Source organism: Strigops habroptila, chromosome 1, assembly GCF_004027225.2.
Source record: "Strigops habroptila isolate Jane chromosome 1, bStrHab1.2.pri, whole genome shotgun sequence".
NCBI classification, from domain to species: Eukaryota; Metazoa; Chordata; class Aves; order Psittaciformes; family Psittacidae; genus Strigops; species Strigops habroptila.
Window position 1 is genome coordinate 101,213,567 of NC_044277.2, and position 21,280 is coordinate 101,234,846.

The 21,280-nt window shown below is 36.6% G+C and overlaps 1 protein-coding gene across 3 annotated transcripts in view; it reads right to left on the bottom strand.

The window, feature by feature from the left end:
• The window catches only part of MINDY4 (MINDY lysine 48 deubiquitinase 4), a 74,331-nt gene that overhangs the window by 19,223 nt on the left and 33,828 nt on the right, over positions 1 to 21,280 (bottom strand). For 2 of the 3 annotated variants that reach the window (XM_030490908.1, XM_030490900.1), the window contains exons 14-15: positions 6,527 to 6,590; positions 4,764 to 4,925 (exon numbers count right to left, since the gene is read on the bottom strand). In XM_030490908.1, coding sequence (XP_030346768.1) covers positions 4,764 to 4,925; positions 6,527 to 6,590 — 226 coding nt within the window. The remainder of the gene's footprint in view (positions 1 to 4,763; positions 4,926 to 6,526; positions 6,591 to 21,280) is intronic. The other variant, XR_003992072.1, reaches the window with a different exon arrangement.

Consider the following 21,280-nt stretch of genomic DNA (forward strand, 5'->3'; position numbering starts at 1 on the left):
CATTACTGAAAAATAAGTGGAAAATTAAAACCAACCATCAGTTTCCATTTTGCACATGCATATTTTTGTTGTTAGTTTCTTAAACAAGTTGGTTAAAACCCTCTTTCTAAACCTCCCCCTTCTGCAATCCCACCAATGACCTGGCTTGAATCCAGTCCATCTGACTGAGAAAGGCGCCTGTTTAGCAGATATATTTCCCAGCTAAAAAGGTTATAGGAAGGATGTTCCACAGGGCAAATAAACAGGTGAGGTGCCAGAAGAGAGAGCATGTGTGCTGAATTTAATAATTCAAGTAGGTCTTGTTATAGCACAGAGTGTGCTGGTTGCATCAAAATATCAAAGATAATATTTCCCATCTGTGGAATTTTAATGCATAAATTCTGTTTGTTTATGTTTGTCCTTCTTTTTGAAAAGAAATTGGAAAAATGAGGATAAATTCTTTGCCGATGCCACATTCTTCCTCCATTTTCAGAAATGCAAAAACTATAAAGCTTCAGTCTCTTGAAATGCTGACAGCTCAGGCAGAAACTTGGACATTGTCAAGAATCAGAGCAGGGTGAGTTTGGGAGATCAGATAATAGTAGGTTTAACTACCATAGCAGGACAGGTTGAAAGCAGGAGAGAATCAGTGAAGACAAAGAAGAATCAGTGTTAAGGTTCAAAAGTAACCTTGAATACTTCCACTACTTCACGTACAACAGCATATACCTAAAGTGATTTCAAAAAGCATTTCAGAAGGACAGCCAAATTCATCAGCCAGTACCCTACTTACTTCAGAATAAGAGATTCAGAAGACCTGTATTCTCTTCCCAGTTTAGCCACTAGCTTATTGGATGACTTGCTGGGATAAACATTTTGACTTTTGTTTGTCAGTTACCCCCCTGTAAAATGGTAATTATACTTGCCTCTTTTGTGAAGCACAGATCTATTCATACAAAATGACATATAAATGCTAGATATTATTACCATTATTATCATCATTAACAATTAAAAGAATAGTATCTTCTAAATTTTTCGGATGAGAATGCAGATTATTTTTCCCTTTTGTCACTGTTAGTCTCTTAAGTGATCTGGTATAAATATAAGTAGCATGTGTTTCCATCTGCTTCTATTTTTAACATCACAGTAAGTTTTGAAAACTTTCATCATTCCAGGTTTTTTCACCTGCAATTTTAATGTGACATTTAAGCCAAAGACTCTGACCCAAATGCAGGGACTTTCTCACTCGCAACTACTATAATTGGCCATGGCCACTTCTGTGCCTCACCCCTTTCTCTGAGGTCTTGTCCCTGCTGCAGAAACAACGCGACTTCTCTGAGACTACTGCTGAACTGCTGCATGCTGCACTCCAGCAAACAGAGGAAAAACTGCACCAATTTTATGTGGACTGACCAGATTTTGGAAATGTTTCTATTGCTTTCGGAGCTATAAAGAAATCCTAGGAAACAAAAATCTGAATTTAAGCATCTTAGTTAAATGTATAAGATCAGATGGAAATAATATAGCTTAAATATGGGCTTAGTACAAACAAAAGAAATCCAAAGATGTATAACTTGCCTACCAAAAAGTAACAGAATTGGACTTTTAGCTTTTTTGCATTCAAATACAGAACTAAACGTTTGCAGATAGAACAGATTGAATAAATCCATTCGTCACTGTGAAAAAACTTGCAACAAGTAATTACATTACAAAAAACATATTGAGTATGGTGATATGTTAGCAGTGATGATTAGATATAACAGTTCCAAACAAATTACATGAAGCACACATTTTTCTAATCAGCAAAGATGACACATCCAGCATGATCCACTGAAAGGGACTAAAAGATCAGCGACAGAGGGCTTCTTCAGGCAATCACTGGAGAAAAAGGGGCTGATCGTTCTGTTTTGACTTGCGCTACTGCCAAAGTTTGACATAAGGATTAATTCAGTTCTCATGCCCTCATGATATTTTCAACTCAGAAGACATACCAAGGAAATTATGGATTATATACAAATACTCCATGTATTGGACAAGCGAGATAAAAAGGTATAGAAATCTTTCTCCATGCAGATTTACTGAATCTAGCCTGTAATCTTGCATATCTCTTCCTAAATGTGTTTGTAAATTGGAAGAAATCTAGAACAGAGCAATAAGAATAAGTGGTGGACAGGATGTGCTGATGAAAAAGGGAGGAACTGTTACATCAGCTTGCAAATGTCTAGCGGATGGGGATGAATTGTTTAGGGGGCAAGCTGGATTAGAAGTAAGAATGATAATCAGAGGAAACTAAGTAAATGAACAGTCAGATTTAATATTACTATATCTAAAGCACAAGCTGCATAGTAGATATTAAAATCTCTGTATTTGCAGGTACATGCAAATCTGTATTTGCACTTTCTCATATTTTAAAGTAGAGATGTGTAAGAAAAAAGGTAAGAAAGGTCACAGTTATATGTACAACAATCAACTAAAAAATGGACATCTAAACAGAAAGGCTGGAACTTCATGAATACAGATTTTTTAAGGAAAGCCTACTATATAACAGGACATAAAAATACCCTGAATTATCCCCTGAGAGGTTGGCTGGATATGACCTAAAGGGAGTTTTCCAACTCTAATGTCTATGATTCACCATATATCATGTTCAGGATTTTCTTACTCCTGGAAACAAAAAAACCCCAACCAAAACAAAAAAAGCCCAACAAACAAAAATGACAATCCTTTTCCACTACTGGCTTCTGTTACCATCCTCAGAGCCACAATGTAACTGGATGCTGAATCAACTTACCAAAACACTGAAAGGAAGAAAAGACTCAGTTTGAAAGACTTACAGCCAAATGCTATTCTCAGTTCCACTACTGCAAACTGTCAGTGACATTTATTTTTTCTAAATTGTTCTAAACTTATATCTTTGTAACAGAAAGCAGAATCTGGCCCCTCATGCTGAAGCCACAGTGGAGACAACCCTGACTTGAGGCCAAAGGCCACCAGAATCTGACTTCAGTCCTAGTCCCAAGGCTGCACTGCAGCATAAACTGAGGCATACGAACTGAAATGCAGAGAACTCACAGATGTTCTTAACAAAAAGCAAGACAGTTTGCAGCAGATGCCTAACTAATGTAGACTGGGGGGAAAAAAAAAAGGAAACTACATCTACTGGAGTTTCTGTAATAGATTAAGAGTCACTGGCTTGGAAAACAGAACACTGCTTGCGAGTCCAGCTCCCGTGCAAGAGCACAGTAGTAGAAGAAACAGACCCTCTCCACTGTATAATTAGCAGAATAAGTGGAAGATGGTGTCTGATTCTCTGAGTAACTTTTTATTTTATTTTTAGAGGGAAAATGGGAAAGAAATAGCTCTTGCCTGCAGTGACCTAACTTACCATTTTGCTACTTAGATGTCATTTTCCTCACAAGAAAATGGAAAAAATGCTACCGTGGTGCATAACCATTTTTTTGAGGTTTTAAATGTTACATTGTTTATAGAAAAGGACAAAGAGCTTGAACTAGACACAGAAGCTAATTTATTTTTAGTCCAGTATGTTCTGAATTAATCTGATTTGGATACACTGATATGCTATCTTGACTTGCTATTTAAGCCTTGTTATAATCTTGTGAATAATGTAAAGGACTGCAGTAGTTAAGAATAACAAAAATTATAATTTGTCAGTAGTAGAAAAGCATAACTGACTTTAGCCATATGGAAAATAGTTAAAATCAAGCTTTGTTTTCAGTCACACATTTATATTAGATCAGTACAAACAAATTCTTTGCTAATCACTTTCAAATTTTTATAGAGGCACCGACTGCAAATCCAGATGGGACTGTTACAATTATCTAATCTAGCATCTAACACAAGCAAGAAGTTCAAATAATATCCTTGCATCAAACACAAGACTGCCTGTTTAAGAACATGCCTTTTGGAAAGATGTCAATCTTGATGACAATGTCTGTTGATGGAGAACCATTGAAATCCTCACACAAGTTTTTCCAGAGGTAAATTAATGGCTGTCAATATTTTCAATTTTTAATCTACCTTTTAATTTTCATTATGACTATAATTAAAATACTAATTTCAAAGACATGTTAAAAAGACAATTCCCATTATATAGACACATATTTTAATTGCCCCCTACCCTTTTCTTTTTAACTGCTAATACAATATGACCACCATTACAGCACAGAGTAGAGAATTCAATCAATCTGGCTCCCTATGACACAGGAACTTGTGGAAAACTAAATACTTAGGGTGAGTTTCTGCTTGATATTCAGCTGCTTACATACACATGACTAAGACATTGGTGCCCAAATGTGAGCTGGGTGTCTCAACTCCACTATAATCAGTGGAGATCTAGAGAATACAGTCAAGGGAGCTTGTTCAGCTCAGCCTAGAGCACACAATTATGTTTAGTCAGCTGAACAGCTTTCAGCTCCACAGACTGCACTGAGCAGTTCCTAGTTCACCTATACAGATCTCTATGGCAGCCACTTAACTAGCAGTGTTAGTTTAAGCTGACTCTTTCTTCAGGAGATCAGTTAAAAAATGATACAGGCATGTACGATTTGAGAAGCTGTGCACCACTCAAGTCATTTACCAAGGGGTGGCAGTAGTAACACAGAACCTGCATGCAGAAGCATGACCACGCTCTAAAACAGCACTAGATGCCTCCGAGTGAACAACTGAATCAAGCCCATAATTTCTTAGCTGCTACACTCACTCCAAGCTAATTTAAAATGTAATTGTTTCACTTTTAATTAAAATCAAAATACTAGAAAGCATACCTGACAAACATCATAGTGCTCGAAGAGCGACAGCAAACCAATATCACTGCGGCTTGTGATACCTTTCAAAATTGTGATATTGCCATTTCCAGAGTCCAGCTCTATCACATTGTTGAAAACATTGGACACAGCTTTGCCAGTCAAAAGCAGGTTCACCAATTCCTGTTTGCGACATGTTGAAAAACAAACAAATAAGCAAATCCCAGTAAACATCTTGTCTCTACCAGATATCAGTAGAAGATTAATTGAGGACGAATAGTTACACATGCACCAGACCCTTAATTTATGTGGTGGTTTTAAATTTAGGGTAAGGATTAGGATTGCTTATACTTTTTTTTTTTTTCAGAAATTTTAGGTAAAGTCTACTCCCAAAGTAATATGAGAAAATATTAGCAGAGTTTTCAATGTTCATCTTCCAGATGCAAACTGCTCTCAACCTTGTGAGTATTGTTTTTCTAAAAACTTCAAACATTTTGGTGTCCCTTTTGCTCTACAATTACAGCCACAGAATGAATGATGTAAATTAATAGCCTATACAGTACTATCTGATATTTCTGCATGTGCTTAATGATGCATTTGCTATGTTCGAGAAGATGCATTAAAAGATTCTTTCTTTCTCACTGATTATTTTTGGATGAACTTAAGTTTCATTCAGTAAGACAGTCACCCATATGGCTTCACATCTGCTCCGTATCACTAACATACTTACTACAGCGGATTGTTGATTACTTCTTCTCCAATTGAACTAGAAGTACAAGTGTGTCAGTGTCTAAATACGTGTGAGAGGGTGGGGGGGGTGTGCATGTGCCCTTGCAAGTGTGTGTAAAGTTTAAGGAACAGAGATCTAGACATTTTGCTTAGCGTAAGATCCTACAAGGGCCTGCTAGGATGTAACAGCATGTAACAACATCTAGCAGCAGAATGTGCTACAGCAATGAACAAGCTGACTATTAATAAATAACATATGTCAAGAAACATGATGGAAAACAACAAGAATGTTTCCAGAAAAAATAGTTCAAATTACCATGCCCAAAGACATGAATAACACTGGTATTGCCAGTTTGGACTTGATGTATGACTTTAAAATACTGCACACATTTATAGCTCCATGTTTCTCCTGAAGGACACCCCAAAGTTTATAGGTTCTTACTGGTGTTTTTAGGACATCTAATCTGCCAGTGATGTTCCACCACCTTCTTGACAAATGACTGTGTAGCCACAGTCTAAAAGTCTTTTAGCAACAGTAGAAGAGAAAAACATGCACCACACGTCTTTTAGACACACCTATAATAAGTCATTGTCTCCAGTTTGAAGTACAAGTTAGCTTCAGTCAGCATCAGCTCAGCAAGCTGGGAAATGACCATTTACAGAGGAGCTGTACTAACAGGCATGCAACCTCAGTCACCTTTCTGAAATGGCAGGGAGGAAACACAGTTTGCAGTCTCAGTGGTATCTCAGCACTGAAATCAACTAAGGAGTACAAAAGAGGTGGATGAGAGGAGTATGAGCACATGCACATATAGGCACAGACACACACACACCAGAAAACCATGCCAAAAAGCAGAGGTTCTCAAAGCAAAGCCAACGATATGCCAAAACTCAAAAAAGAAAAAAGAATAAAGGATGAAGGTGCTTGACATTATGGGGAAAAACAAAAAGCATAAGAAACTTAAAATAAGAAATGCCATCTCTTTCCAGAGGCCAGTTCACAGTTCTGCAAGCAGAGGTGTATGACACCCCCAAAGACCACATGCTTAACCTACCTGAGTGCAATAGCCATGGCTGCCAATCAACCGGTTTGTAAGCACATCAAAATCATTGCGCACCCTGAAAAGGAGTGGAGAATACAATTAAATTAAGAGTGGATAACACAAATTTAAACATGATTCCTTCTTTTCATTAGACTTAACATCTCTAAATCTTGGGAAAAAATCCCAAACTGTTTCCCAACCATAAATACAGTTCTTCATTTTGAAATCCTTTCAAGGTGATTTTTTTGCACGGCAAGTATACATCAGCTAAACCTGTGGCAAGCAAAAGTTGGTTAGAGCTAGACTGAAGAAAACAGCTGTAGAGGAGAAACAAAGCCACTGTCACTACTAGTTAGAATTTCAGACATTAGAACTACTGGACTACTTGTCTTACAGAGTTACAGAGTCACACAATGGTTGAGGTTGGAAGGGACCTCTGGAGATCACGATGTCCAACTCTCCTGCTCAAGCAGAGCCACCTAAAGCCAGTTGCCCAAGACCATGTCTTGATGCATTTTGAATATCTCTAAACAGGTAGACTCTGCAACCTACCTCAGCAACCTACTCCAGTACTCAGATAAGATGTTCTCACAAATGTGTGTATGTGTTATTCCTATCAGCAGTACGTGGAATATACCCACCACAAACTGAAGATGATATAATATATACACTATATAGTCCATGAAAAGAGGAAGAGAATTAAAAAACAAAACAACTCGAGGTCTACACATTCATAATAGTGCTGTGTGATCCCTTTTTCTATTTTATGATATCAAAGAGAAAAGTCCATAAAACTGCATTATTGATAAATATGGAGTAGTACGTCCCCAAACTAAGTTCCTTCTTGCATAACTCCTGGAATTATTGAATTTGTGATTGGTTGATGATCTAAAAAATAAAGGTTGTAACTGTGATAATTTTTATCCTGCAGATATAATGTAATTGCAAACATTATTTTATACATCAATAAATGTCTAATCCAGTTTTGAGAAAAAACAGTATACTGTATTCCGGGACAGCTATGGCAATAGACTCCATTGATTAATTCTATGGTTCATAAAAAAGCTACTGCCCTTCAGTATAAAATACGTCAATCTCAATTGTTTTTTACCATTCTTATTTTGGTATTGTTACGAAGGTAGAGAGAATGCCTGAATGACCATCAATCAAAAACTTAGCAATTCTGTATACATCTGGCCTTTTCATTCTCATTTGACCTACTTGTAAAATTTGCTATGCACCCAAATATTTATGTTTCCTGACAATTAGCACAATTATTTTTAAAAAGAAAATATTTTCTTTGTGGTAAACTAAGAGTTGAATTGAAATGGTTAGAGTAAAGTTAGCTAGGAATTTCCCTTCAACTTTGCTATACATGGTCTGTTAAAAAATTGATTTCTTAAGTAAAAAGCTGGGACATTCCCTGTCTTCATCCCAAACTTTACATAATTATTTTCTCATGTGATGTCTTTGAACACCAAAATCAGAATATAATATATAAGATTTTCAGCCCTAATGATACTTACAAACATTCAAATCATCATAGCCATTGAATAACAACTCCCTTTAAAAAAAAAAAAAAAAATTTAAAGGTAATCATAACAAAGTGCCACAATAACATCTTTTTCTAGTGTGAAATCAAAGAAAAGACCACGGAAAGTGTGCCTGGGATATGGAAAATTCTCTCATGCAACATTGCAAGGAATGGATGAGGCGATAATAATCTTTGGATTTCAGCCATTTTTTAGTTTTAGAAACAGTTTCATCTTGAAAACGCCATAACCTTGTTTGAAATGAGTAGACTATACAATATGCGTCAGTTAGGGACGATGGGACATACGACAAAGACAATAGGAGGAAGTTCTAATTTCTTCTGTAGGTACAAACAATATGGGAGCTTAGAGGTGTATCACAGATTTTCAAGAAGAACATCTGCCTTTCAAATCATCTCTGCTAATGAGGAAACAAGCATCAGGCATATAGCTATGAGCTTTACACCTATTCTAAATGGCTTTAAGATTATTATTCATACCTGTGAAAGACTTACCAGCTTCTGTGCAGGTGTATTTATTGTGTATTAATAAAAGGCATTGGCTTTTTTAAATGCAAGTACACTTTATGCATTGTAAAAATACCAGATAATGATAATAATGTGTTTTGTTTTCTGTCAGGCCGTGAAGATGTTTGTAAATGACAAGCAAATCTGAAGCATTTGTTCATTCTGGTGTCCTGGCTATCAAACAGGACAACAAACCAAATTCATGACTACTATGTCCCTATATGGAATTTTCCATTTATAATTTTTAAATCACTTTAAAACTGACAACCCCATTAATTTTAAGCCAGGGGACTTGTCAGTGTCCTGGTCATCATCATACAATGAGTTAAAGGCTTGACTCTACTGAATCCCTCCTTCTTAATTTACAACCCAATGCTCTGCACGCTTGTTTGACAGAATCATACGCCAGTAAAGAGACGCTACCAAAGAGAACAGTGTTAATAGTAAATATTTCTTCCTGGTGATACATTATCAATATTTTCCAGAGTCATCGTAGTACACAATTCTAACTGGAGAGTGAGCTGGCACAGAATGGTGGAGTTTGCCTCACCTGGTAACACTGTAAAGTTTGTGGGAACAAAACCAAACAACCTATTCAGTCAGAAAACAAGGTACTGATTTTTAAAATCTCCTGGACAAATACTTAAAATCAAGCATGTGTTCAAATATGCTTAAGCAAAATCTTCAGCAGGAATCATTTCCTGAGTTGATACATAATTAAAAAGCTGTCACTGTGATCTGCTAAATTTCAGACCACTCTGTAAGATTTCCCAGCTCGATTTTTATTTTCAGTTGTAATGTGGGTAATGCAGCTTATGTCTATACTGAAACCAGGGAGGAAAGAGTTGGAATTCTCTATGCAGTGAGTGAAGCTGTGGCTTCTGCAAAGGCAGAAGTAGCCTGTTGAGATAAGAGAAAGACAGCAGCAAATACACTCAGATTAACATCATACTTCCCAATGCGTGCAAAGTCATAGTTTCAACTTTTGTGTGTTTCAGTTTTTGCCCTGGGACACTTGAATTGCTGAATTCTCCATTCAGCAGTACCGGGATTGCTTAGTCCAGCTTTTCTGATATCTTGACAAAATGCAGATGTGTTTTTATACATTCACAGAAACTAAATAACTTGGCAAAACTTGTCTCCACATAGTTCATTAATTTTGTACTGTTCTTTTTAGAAACATTTATATTTAAATCTTCTTTTTTCCCTCCTTAGAGGGTGATTAGGGTGAGGTACCTCTATCCTAAGGCAAAACTGTCTTTTTGCTCAGCATGGAACAAACATTTTTTTTTTCACATTATTATCACATAAAGTGGAAGTCATTCTATGGCAAAACCAAAAGATGTGTGATGTGACTTCTGAACAAATATCTACTCTAAAGCAATAGAGAAATCTCATCATGACAGAAATCAACAAAATACATCTGGTATGAATTATACATATTTTTTCATGGTTTTTAATGCTGTTGGTTTTAGGGCAGGAATGCCTGAAATAGCCTTTCCAAAAAAAATATCATTACATATTACAAATCTCTTTTTCTCTCCATGCTCCTGTTGGTGACTTCATGTTAATCTTTAGCCTTGTTGAAACTGTTAGTTTCAAGTTATAAATAATGTGTTTATTAAGGATGTAAGGTACTGAAGATTATAACGTTCTGAGCCCAACCTTTGACTGCTCTGAATTGTCACAGACATACTGCCATAACTTGCTAACTTCAAGGTAGCCATTATGGTTATAAATCTGTCTCATGTTTTAAAATCATTCATCCATTCTGGGACATACAAATTATTAAAAAATATTCTACGAGTTTAAGACAGATGGTCAAAAATACCAGAATTAGAAGAATGGCAGTATAAACCTTAGCACTGATGGTAAATTAATAAAATTAATTACAGTGATCTGTATAGACTGTACTAAGGTTTTGAAAGTGCATAAATATAAATCAAAAATATAAACATTTTGAACACTGGATGCTACACTATAACACAATCTGTAATCATATGAATGTTTTCTTAGCAAATACTGAGATAGATAAATAAGACATTTAAAAAATGTTTCATACACATTAATTCTCAATTTGCTTCCAGGAAAATTCTTGCCAAGTCTTAAATGGAGAATTTCTGAGCATTGAATATTAAATACAAAAGTCACATACAAATACAAACTGTAACACTAGGAATAACTCCAGATTATCAAAATGTTAGTTCATGTCAGTTATTTACCCTAAATATTGTTTGGATTCATAGGAGAACAAAATAAAACAATATAAAACAAAAAAAATGGTGCATTCAAGTAGCTGTTTTACAGTCCTTAACTCTGCGGCAAAGCTGTAACAGAAAATTGGTGACCTCACTTTGTTCATGGCAACAGACAGCTATATTAACAAACACACAATTACAAGTCTACTCCGAAAATAGAATTTGGGTTGGGAGGGAGAAAAACTCGTCTTCAAGCATAAGGATTTTAAATAATTACAATGGGGATATGGAAAATGACAGGATGGGTGACTGGCTTATTGTGTAAATGTTCCATAATATTTTTTTTTTATACTGGCACACTGCAAAGGTTTCAAATGAATGTTCAAAAAAGAAGGGAAGAGCGTCTCTGAAAAAAGGGATTCAAACCAGTGAAAGCAAAGAAGTGGCTTCATTCTCTACTTACCACTTTTTCACCTACCTGCTAAATTCACAAAGTTCTTAGAATGTACAGTCCTGAGGTAATCATGCACACTTAATTCACATTTAATTCATCAGCTCTGCTGCTACCGGGTGCTAACATACTATAGGAAGTATTTATATTTCAGAGAAATAGATCTGATGTGAAAAGTGATCATTTTATTGGCATATTCAACCCACTATTTCATTTTTGAAAATAGATTATCTTTCTTACTGAATGCAGTATGTCTTCCTGAGTGCAGCACATTAAGATACTAAACCAGGATCTGCTTAAGCCTGTTGACGTTGTGTTTAGCAAATAGCTGAATAGTACACAGTATGACAGTACACTGGCTGAAATTTGACACTTTTTTTTTGTTACTGCTCTATTTTGTAGTAGAATCATACTTATTCTTTCACATTTTTGGAGTCTTTTTAATAAATTTACTTTATGTCCCTAAAATCAAAAGAGTTCATTTCTGAAATACTTTGATTTCCTGAAGGAAGTGGAAAAAACAAGATTGAGAAGATGACAAATCTAATCAATCACTCAGGGATTGGTTTCATATCACTGATTTTTTTTTTATATCTAAAGATAAACAAATAAACATCAGCTATTCGCTCTGGGCTTCTTTACATTTTTGTATATGGACAGAAACTGAATTCTGAAGGTAATTTATGTGACTTTGCTTAGATAATTTCAGAGTAGAGGAAGAAACTGTACTGTTAAATGCCTTTTTTCTACCTGATGCACATAAGGGGAGCCTGGGGGGACTTGGGCATGACTATCTAATTGCTATATACCAGGGATGACTGGGCAGATAAATCATACTCACAAATATGCTGGCACTGTAGACAGTCTGAGTATATTTTTTTTTTTTAGATTGCAAGCTGAGAAATAAGGTTGCTATAGAAATGACAACACCCTGTAGCCAGTTTTGAAAAAGGACTCCTCAATTGGACAAGCCAATTAAAAGCGATGCATGAACAGTTGGTTTCAAATAGTCAGTTTGTTGTAAATTTTAGCTCAAAAGTAAGAGAACTTGGTCATTTAAATATAGTAGAATCAGAGGAAGTTCAGATGGTCAGAAGAAACCACTGTCAAGATATGGAGCAGCTTTCCTATGAGACGAGACTACACAGATGAGGACCATTTCCCTACAAAAGGAGCAAATGATGGGCTGCAACAGTAGTTCAAAAACTCTTCAATGGTAAGGAGATGATTAAGGAACATTTACTCACTACTTTTCATAATATGAATTAGGCAACACTGTAGACTTATTGGGCAAGCAGTTCATGCAAACAAAAGGAAAAATTCTTTCACAAAACACGTAATTATATTGGGGAACTCATTGCCACAGGATGTCATGAAGGCCAAAAGAATTAAAGGGTTCAAAAAAGTTTTAGAAAAATTCACAGAGGATAGGTTCATCAAGGACTAATAAACTCAATGGTCCGGATACAACTGCCAGTTTAGGAAGTCTCTGAATTACAGACTATCGGAAACATGGAGAATATACCAGCAGAATAATTGCTCTACATTCACCCAATTTCTTAGCAGTTTCCTATAGCAACCACAGCTTTCTACTATCAAAAACATGCTAGTAGGCTAGATGGACCTTTCCTCTGATCCTACATGGATGGTCTTACAGAACTGACGGGTGATTAAATCCACTTATCTCAGATACTTCTGAGAACAACATTCTGTGTTTAAATTAGCCGTGGTGTGGACTATCTCATACTGAGACAAAGCAGAGTTGCGGAGAGGGGGAAGAAAGGAAGATGATGTTCTCTGCAATCTGGCAGGTAAAATCGAGCCATCCCAGTTACTCTCTTCTAAAGAAAATCACATTTCTTAGCTGCTTTCTTGGCTTTCCATACGTTTCTCAGTAGTAGTGTAGGAACCTGAAATCTAGTCATACTTTGAGTAATTTAATGAGTCACAGGCTAAGTTTACTGATACACTTTAATTTTGTGCTAATATTGTTCTTTAATTTAAATAACTCTTCTCAGTCCTTCTTGCTTGCTTACAACTGCTACCTTCCCACTTTTTACCAAATAGTTATGTCCCCTTTCAAAAATTTCTTTTTTAGGCTAGAAAAGATCAAAAATTTTGTTCTTTTATAAGAAAGATTTCTTATTCTCCTGGTCTTCCCTTTCCCTACACTTCTCCCAGTTTTAATGTCTGAACCCAATTTGACATGGTATTTCAATGACACATCAGTGCTTTGCACAATCTATTAATACTTCTTCACCTCTTAGAACTATTTATGCTGACACACCTTTAGAGTAGATCCAATGCTATTTTATAATGCTGGCTTAAAGTCACTATGTGCTCCACTACTTTTCTCAACTCCTCATCCTGTCATTTACTACTTATGAACCCCCACAGTACAGTAGTGAGTACTCCCTGTTTGCATGACCTTCTAGTTTCTGTAGTTAGAAGAAATTTGTTTTTTATTACCCTCATCGTAAGGCTGAGCCAACACTTTTTGTACAACATGATTTGTTTTCTTTACTGACAGTGCCTTTCAACTTTTGAGTCACCATTACATTTCATTAGCACACCACTCCCTTTTTCCAACATTACTGTAGGGAACAAAAATTGAGTTTAATCCCAGACTGACCACTGAGGAACTCCATCAGTAACCTTCCCCACACCGATAACTCTTCTGAGTCCCCTCCCTTAACAATTTTTAAAAGACCTCTTATTTTCATGTTAGCAAATGACTTCTCATTTGATATTAATTCAAATACGTACTGGTACTACAACTGCATGCTTTACTGAAGTTCAGATAGAATACATCTATTTCATTTCCTGCTTTAAAAACCAGCTCTTCTATCAAACTAGAATATTAGTTCAGTCTTGTATAACTTCTCTTCTATAAAATCAGACTGCATTCCCTGCCATTTTCTATTTACCTCTGTAGTTATTTACTCTCTTTTCAGAATTTTGTGTACAGCTTTCCAACCTGATGAGATAAAAGCTAAGTTGTTTGGTCTGCTTTTCCACCTTTCTTAAATGTAAGCATTGTTTGCTATTACACAGTTATATGGTGACCTCTATTGTAAAAAGGTATTAAGCATCACTGTCTTTGTATCTATGACCTGAGATGCCAGTTATTTCCGTATTTGAAGATGAAGAGCACCCACTCCTCCAGACTTACTGCATCAGAGATGCAAGGTTACAGTATGTTTTAATGGGACAAGTAGTATAGTACGATCAAGAATGTAAGCTTTTAGAATCAAGTCCATTCCTAAAGTCTGACAAAGTGAGAGAGAGCTCAGAAAGTCTCACAAAATCTATGAATGAGATATCGGCAAAAAGATGCATGGTTAATTTTTTCCTTCATGTTGTGTAGCCATCACTTTTTAAGGTTCATTTCTACCTTGCACAAAATTAATTAAGTTTCTATGCATGGATTCCAATTATTTATCCTGATTTTGCACCAGGCTGTTTTCCTTACTGAAATGTAAGGCAGAATATTACTTTAGATTTGGAGCATTCCTTAAATTATTCCTAACATCAGCCACATCCACTCTACACAGAAACTTCACATCTTTTCCTGCTATCTTTTTATTGATAAGGAAATTACTTGTTGTTTATTTTGCATGACTCAAGGTCTCATCCGACCTCATCTGAACCACATTATTTCTGTATTTTCCAACACCAAGACTCAGACCACTAATGCTAGACCTATTTATTGCTCACCACACTTTTTTTGTTCCTTTGCACTCTTTCTTTAGACATCAGAAAATTTTCCAGAGAATTAACTAATAAGCTTCCTTCTCTTCAGGCATGTTCCTCAGCTTTATAATTTATCTTGATCTGTTCTAGAAAGAACTGGATGTGCCGGGGGAACGACATGAACTTTTTTCCCCTGTTGAAAGAAATCTTTCTGTTGTATATCCACACCGAATTTCCTATCACTCAGTATATAGTCCACTTTCTGCTCTGTGCACCCATGCTGGTGACAGGCTTCCTGAATCTTCTTAACAGGGAGAGGAGTCACGTGTCTCTCTCCATTCTCTGTACAAATCCCAGCTTCCACACACACACCTCCCCCTTTTTTTTTTTTATTATTTCCCAGTATACCAGTCTTACCCAGCAAGATGCCAAACAGAATTAGTATAACAACCTCTTTGTCTTCTTGATGCTTCCTCTTTTTGCTTAATCTGGTTTCATTTTTTTGGTTTCCTTTACCACTAACCTTTTTTCTTCAGTACAGCAAACTTCAAACCTAATTCAACTGTTCCTTTTCTTTGTCTTTGTGTTCATGTTTCCACCTGGGTCACACTCCTTACCTAGCAGGCTACATAGCTTCCTTATCTTCCAATCTTATTTGACAGATGCTTACATAATTGCGTTGTGTCACACCCTAATCTCCTTTCTGTATCTTGTCTTCAAAATCCCATTCTACCATCATCTCTATCTTTATTCTTTTTCCCCTGGGTCCCTTCTTTCTCAAGTGTGATAAGGTGACATTTTATACACCAACATATTCCACAGCATATCTACTTTTGAAAGAATATAAATCTCGTAGCTTCAAACCTTGGTCTCACATCCTCCTTCGAATATTGCTAAAGCTGTCTCACTTATTATCCCTGTCTTGTTGTCTTTCTTTGAAGGAAAAACATTAACTTCTTTCAAGCAAGCTCCCTTCTTTATTGTGTCTTAGCAGCTGAAGCTGCAATCTGAGCTTCATTACGGTTCTACATTTATCAATATATTTATTAATGCAGCCAGCAATTCTTGCCCAGTGAACACTCCAACTAGAAGGGCCCCTGCCTAATTCCCACAATAGAGCCTCACAGATAAGGAAAATCCTGAAGATTATGAATTGCATGCAACCTATCAAGCAGGAGGTACAGAAGTTCACTTACCCAAACAAAAAAGGACTCAATTCTTCCCTACCGAGGACTGGATCCCACACAAACTCTCCTATTTGCTCTCCTCCCACTGTTCTTGGTACATCTAATCTCGTGCTTCCTCCATGTTGCAAAATCACAAATGTTTCTTGGACAGGTCTGAGACTCTCAAATATGGATTTTTCAGTTAGGTCAAGCTGCTTGTTTTTTAGCATAGTAACGTAAGTGACAGCTGTTTCCCCTTAAAAATAGCTGCTGCCCTATCTTTTTCAAACACCAAAAGACTAAGCTGCAAAATACATGATGACATCTATTTATATTACATAACTGTAAACACTGAGTGAAAACTGCTCACACACATAATTTCCCCTGGCTGTTGGTATCCCAGGGACTCCCAGCTGGGGGGGTGGGGTGGGGGAGCACTACCTCTGAAAAGGTTTTCCCAGAAAATGGGCTCAAAGAAAAACATATTTCCATCAACAACAGAGTATGCCCCTCGTGACTGGATCTTTTTTGTGAAGTTGCAGTTGCTTTTACCATTGGACAAGCCGAATGATCACTTCACAGAAAGCCTTTCTTCACCAGCCAAAGAGCATGAGGAGAATAGGTGCTTTTTAGGGGAACTCTAAATTACAGATTGGCACTGAGACAGGAAAAGGTGACACTTAAGGAAAGTGGATTGAGGGCGGAGGACCCATTCTTCCACCTGCAATTCATGTACCAACAGAACATTGCTTGCTTTTTCAATGCCCTACGTGACTAGAAGAGTTTAAAAGTCAAGTAACATGTCAGAATCAGGGTTATGTCACAGTAAATGATACAGAAAAGGATACAGAAAGGGTATAGAAAAGGATGTGGAGAAAAAAAGGCTTGATACAGGTTACTACGATAATAATTATAGTATAATAATAATATAAATGTATGATAATAATAAAATATAATAATAAAGATGATCAGAGGCCTGAAGCACCTCTCCTATAAAAACAGGCTGAGAGTGCTGGGGTTGTTCAGCCTGGAGAAGAGAAGGCTGTGGGGAGAACTTAGAGCAGCTTCCAGTACCTAACGGGGCTGACAAGAAATCTGGAGAGGAATTTTTTACAAGGGCAGGTAGGATAGGACACAGGGGAATGGCTTTAAACTGACAGAGGGAAGATTTAGACTAGATATTAGGAAGTATATAAAAAAAACTGATCTTGAGGACAGGTGGAGTGTGACCCATAGTAACTGCATATATACGTACTCTTACCCTGCAGAAAATCTGAGGTAACATTCTGCTGTGTGAAACAAGGATGAACACATCTGTCTGCCCTGTAAGTTAGTGCATACCTGGTTAGAGCCATTGGGGAGTACTAGGTGGAATGCCAAGGTGACTCTGGGTGGAGCTTTACTCCTTCTGACTCTTTGCCAGGGACAGCTTCTAATCTTTATTACAGCCCGTAGGTATTATCGTACTATAAATACATAATGTACATATATAACACTATGTCTCACAGTGAAATGCTGTCCTGTGGAGATGAATATAGACAGAACTATTATATTTCAAAAAAATGATAAAAATAGTTTGCCAATTGACCAAAGCAGGAAGATTCTTGGAATATAGCTTGCAACCAGAGAAATAATTACACAATCAAATCCAGGCTGACAAAAGGATATATCTGAGCATAGTGCAGGGCATAATAGTGATAACAATGCATAGTTCATTCAACATCTTCAGAGCACTCAAAAATAAAATTCCTCAGATAAGCAAGTTATTCATTAAAGAAGGTATATTAGTTATGTAAATGCTGAAGCTAGATACTTTGCATAACCAGAGAGCGATTGTAGCCACTGGTCCTTTAGCCTGTCTGATCAGGCTTTCCTGTTACATGAAGTTCAAACAAGTCAAAACTTCTCTCCCCTATAACATGCCAAGGGCAGCTCAGCTTCGTTTATTAAGGGAAGGATATTTTTTGAGATGTAATAGGTATACTGGACAGCTATTCACATGATCTGATGCTTGCATGTGTTTATTTCAAGGATAGATCAGAATGACAGATGAAGGAAATTTAACTTTCCTAGTTCAGTAAAATGGTACCGCAGGAATGAAGAGTAAGTGCTCAAGGCAACAGGACAACATAGTTTTAATTATATGAGTCTCCTTAGTAAAAAATTGTTAACTGATAGAAGATTTCAGACAACTAGATAAACTGCTTATAATTAAGGACAGACCGATTTGCTGTGAGAAGTCCTATACCGATAAGGAATCAAAATGTCATTTATTCCATTTAATAAAAAGGCACTGGCTTTTGAAAACAAAACAAAACAAGACAAAACAAAGAATCAAATGTCCCAGAGCTCAGGAATGGAACCAGCACAAATAATTATGAAACAGGGATGTACACATTTCTGGAGCAGTAAAGACTACAGAAGGATAGTTATTAAAGTTGTGGCATCACAAAAAAGACAAAGGCGTTCATGTATTTTCTAGGTTTATGTGGCCAACCTTAATGAAGTACATAGACTCCTCTTGACTTGCAAAATCACTCCCTTTTTTTTTTCCACACAGATAAAGCCATTGTTTTATTATTCTTACACAAACAATTCAGAGAAAAAAATGAAAAGATACCCAAATGACCAATACTGACTGCAGAATTACATTTGTGATCTGCTACCAGTAAGTGGTAAAGAATCCATAAGTCAACAAAAGAGATTGCAAACACTGTGGTTTTGATTCTATTCATCAGAAAACTTGTGAGAAACACAGTAAGTCTGTGTTTCAAATAAGCCTCTATTTATTTTCTCCAGGTAGCATGAAAACTGCAGAACACTGCTTTTCCCCAGAGGAATTTGACCTAAGACATTTTCTCACCCAGTATGCTCTTTATTATAATAAGTTCTAGTAATGATGGTTTTATGCAATAAAGTTACTGCACTTAGAAAAATATGGCAATGTAAACAGACATTGTGACTGGTTGGCAAGAAGCTGAAATTTACAGGCGGCTTTTCAATGAATGGATCAGAATCAGCCACATCCCAGTACGGCTACGGTTTTGCATGAGTGAGCGTAGTAAGGAAGGTGCCAAATGTTAGAGGTGATCATGTTCTAACTTCAGTAAGAGTGTGCGGTTTACTGAAGCTGCTGTTAGCAGGTCAGTGTAAAGCATTCCTAAGTATTCATAATTTTCCTACATGCAATGTACCAATCTCAGTGAGGCCTCTATGGGGGCTTGAAGTCCACCTTTAAGCTCAGTCTCTCCCAGGTACATGGAAAATATCCTGTAGCTCTTAACAACATGAAGATTTTGGTACACATTTTGCACATTCAGGAAGATTAGTCCCCTGAGCTAGTACAATATGCCCACTATTTTTTAATTTTTCACCAGCTGTAAGGAAAAAAAAAAAAGGATGTTACAATTGTTAGTGACTAGCACTCCTTCCTGTACCAGAAGCAACAACACGTTCTCAGCAACTTCCTCAGGAATTCTCACTCCTCTTTGGCCATTTGTTATCAGTTCTACCAGTAATGATCATTAGTGCATGAAGCATGATAAACTCATTACCAAAATCTACAAAGCAGTGCAAAACCCTGCATTTCCTGGCATGCGTTCCCATTAAATAAAAATACTTAGATTGTCAGTGATTTAGAACAACTGCTTGATAGACCTGGATGAAATGTGGAATTTCCATTTACAAGAATAATCAGTAACAAAGTAAAAATTATGGAGCCAGACCAAAAGTCACCCTATCCCAGCATCCAGCCAGCAGCAGCAGTAGCGTACATCAAGGCAGAACACAAAAACAGGGCACATGGAGATTTTATCTAGACAGGAGCATTTAAAAGTACTTATCATGTACATTCCAGTAATTTGCCTAAATTCATTTGAACCTTTTCATACTTTTGGCCTCCTCATCTCCCCATACTGAGAGTTACTTATGCTGTGATAAAAAAAAAAAAAAAGTGGTTTGTTTTAAAATCAAAGCCTGAGCATTTCCATGACAATACCAAAGGTTTTGGACTGAGAAATAATGTATAATCACTCCTTATTAAACCTTTTCATGGATGTCTAAACTTTTATCACATCCAAGTTAGTCCTCTTCAATGCCAAAGAGGAAAGATTTCAATTGTCCTCACATAGAAGCTAGCCCACACTAAAGGGAAAATTTGTCTTCCAGTGTCTTCTGGTTCTAATGTGTTTTTACTGACCTGGGGAGATAAGGCTACATGCTAGATAAAGACATGAGAAGATCATATGTTATTACGAACACACTATCATGTTTTTGTTCTGTCCTCGTTTCTTATCACCATAACTCCCAATACCTTTTTTCTTTTTTGTCTATCATAGAAAACTGAACTGATATCTTCAGATAATTAAAGCAGCAGTAATAGTGCCAGAATTTCTCTCCTTTTCTATAACAGTCTATTTGAAGCCCATCACTAGGTAAGTACAGTTGAGACTGTGTTTTCATCATGTATAATGATTTGCATTATTAACAATGAATTTCATCTACCATTTTATCAGCCAGTCACTCTAAGGCAGAATTAATTTCACCACTTGATGTTTACCGTGCAAAGCCTCCATAACAGTAGCTTATTCAGATTTCCTTTTTATATAGGGGAGATAAGTAAGCATTTCAGCAGATGATTTATCTCATTCTAAGCTAAGCATTCAAAATAAGTCAAATGAATCATAATCTATTTCTCTTTTTTGAGCATAAAGGAAGCCTAGATGTAAATATTTCCACAGAAAGTAAATAAGTAAGATAGATCATTACCCTGTAAATAGCAAACATCTAAGAAATAAGTCTTAGCTAGTAGTTCTCCCTGCAAAATAGTAAAAAAAAAAAAAAAAAGGCATTGCCCATAGCAATTCTCCTCACCTTTCTTGACACTTATTTTCATGTGGGATGACTCTCTTAGAGAAGCTTCTCTCCTTTCACTGAACACAGAGCAGAGAGGACTGAGACCTGGCATAATTTTTAGAAGGCTAAATTTAGATGAGATTACTCCATTGTTGGCACAATGAGATCCTTCTGAACTGCTAGAATTTAGTCACAGATTTAAGAAGGTGCTAACAGGCCTGGATCATTCTGAACCACACCAACTACCACAGCTATCATTCCTGAGTTATGTGGCATGGTCACAACTGCATGCCATCTTCCATCTGTATAGACATGGGAAGCATCTGTCCACAGATGTGACTTCTC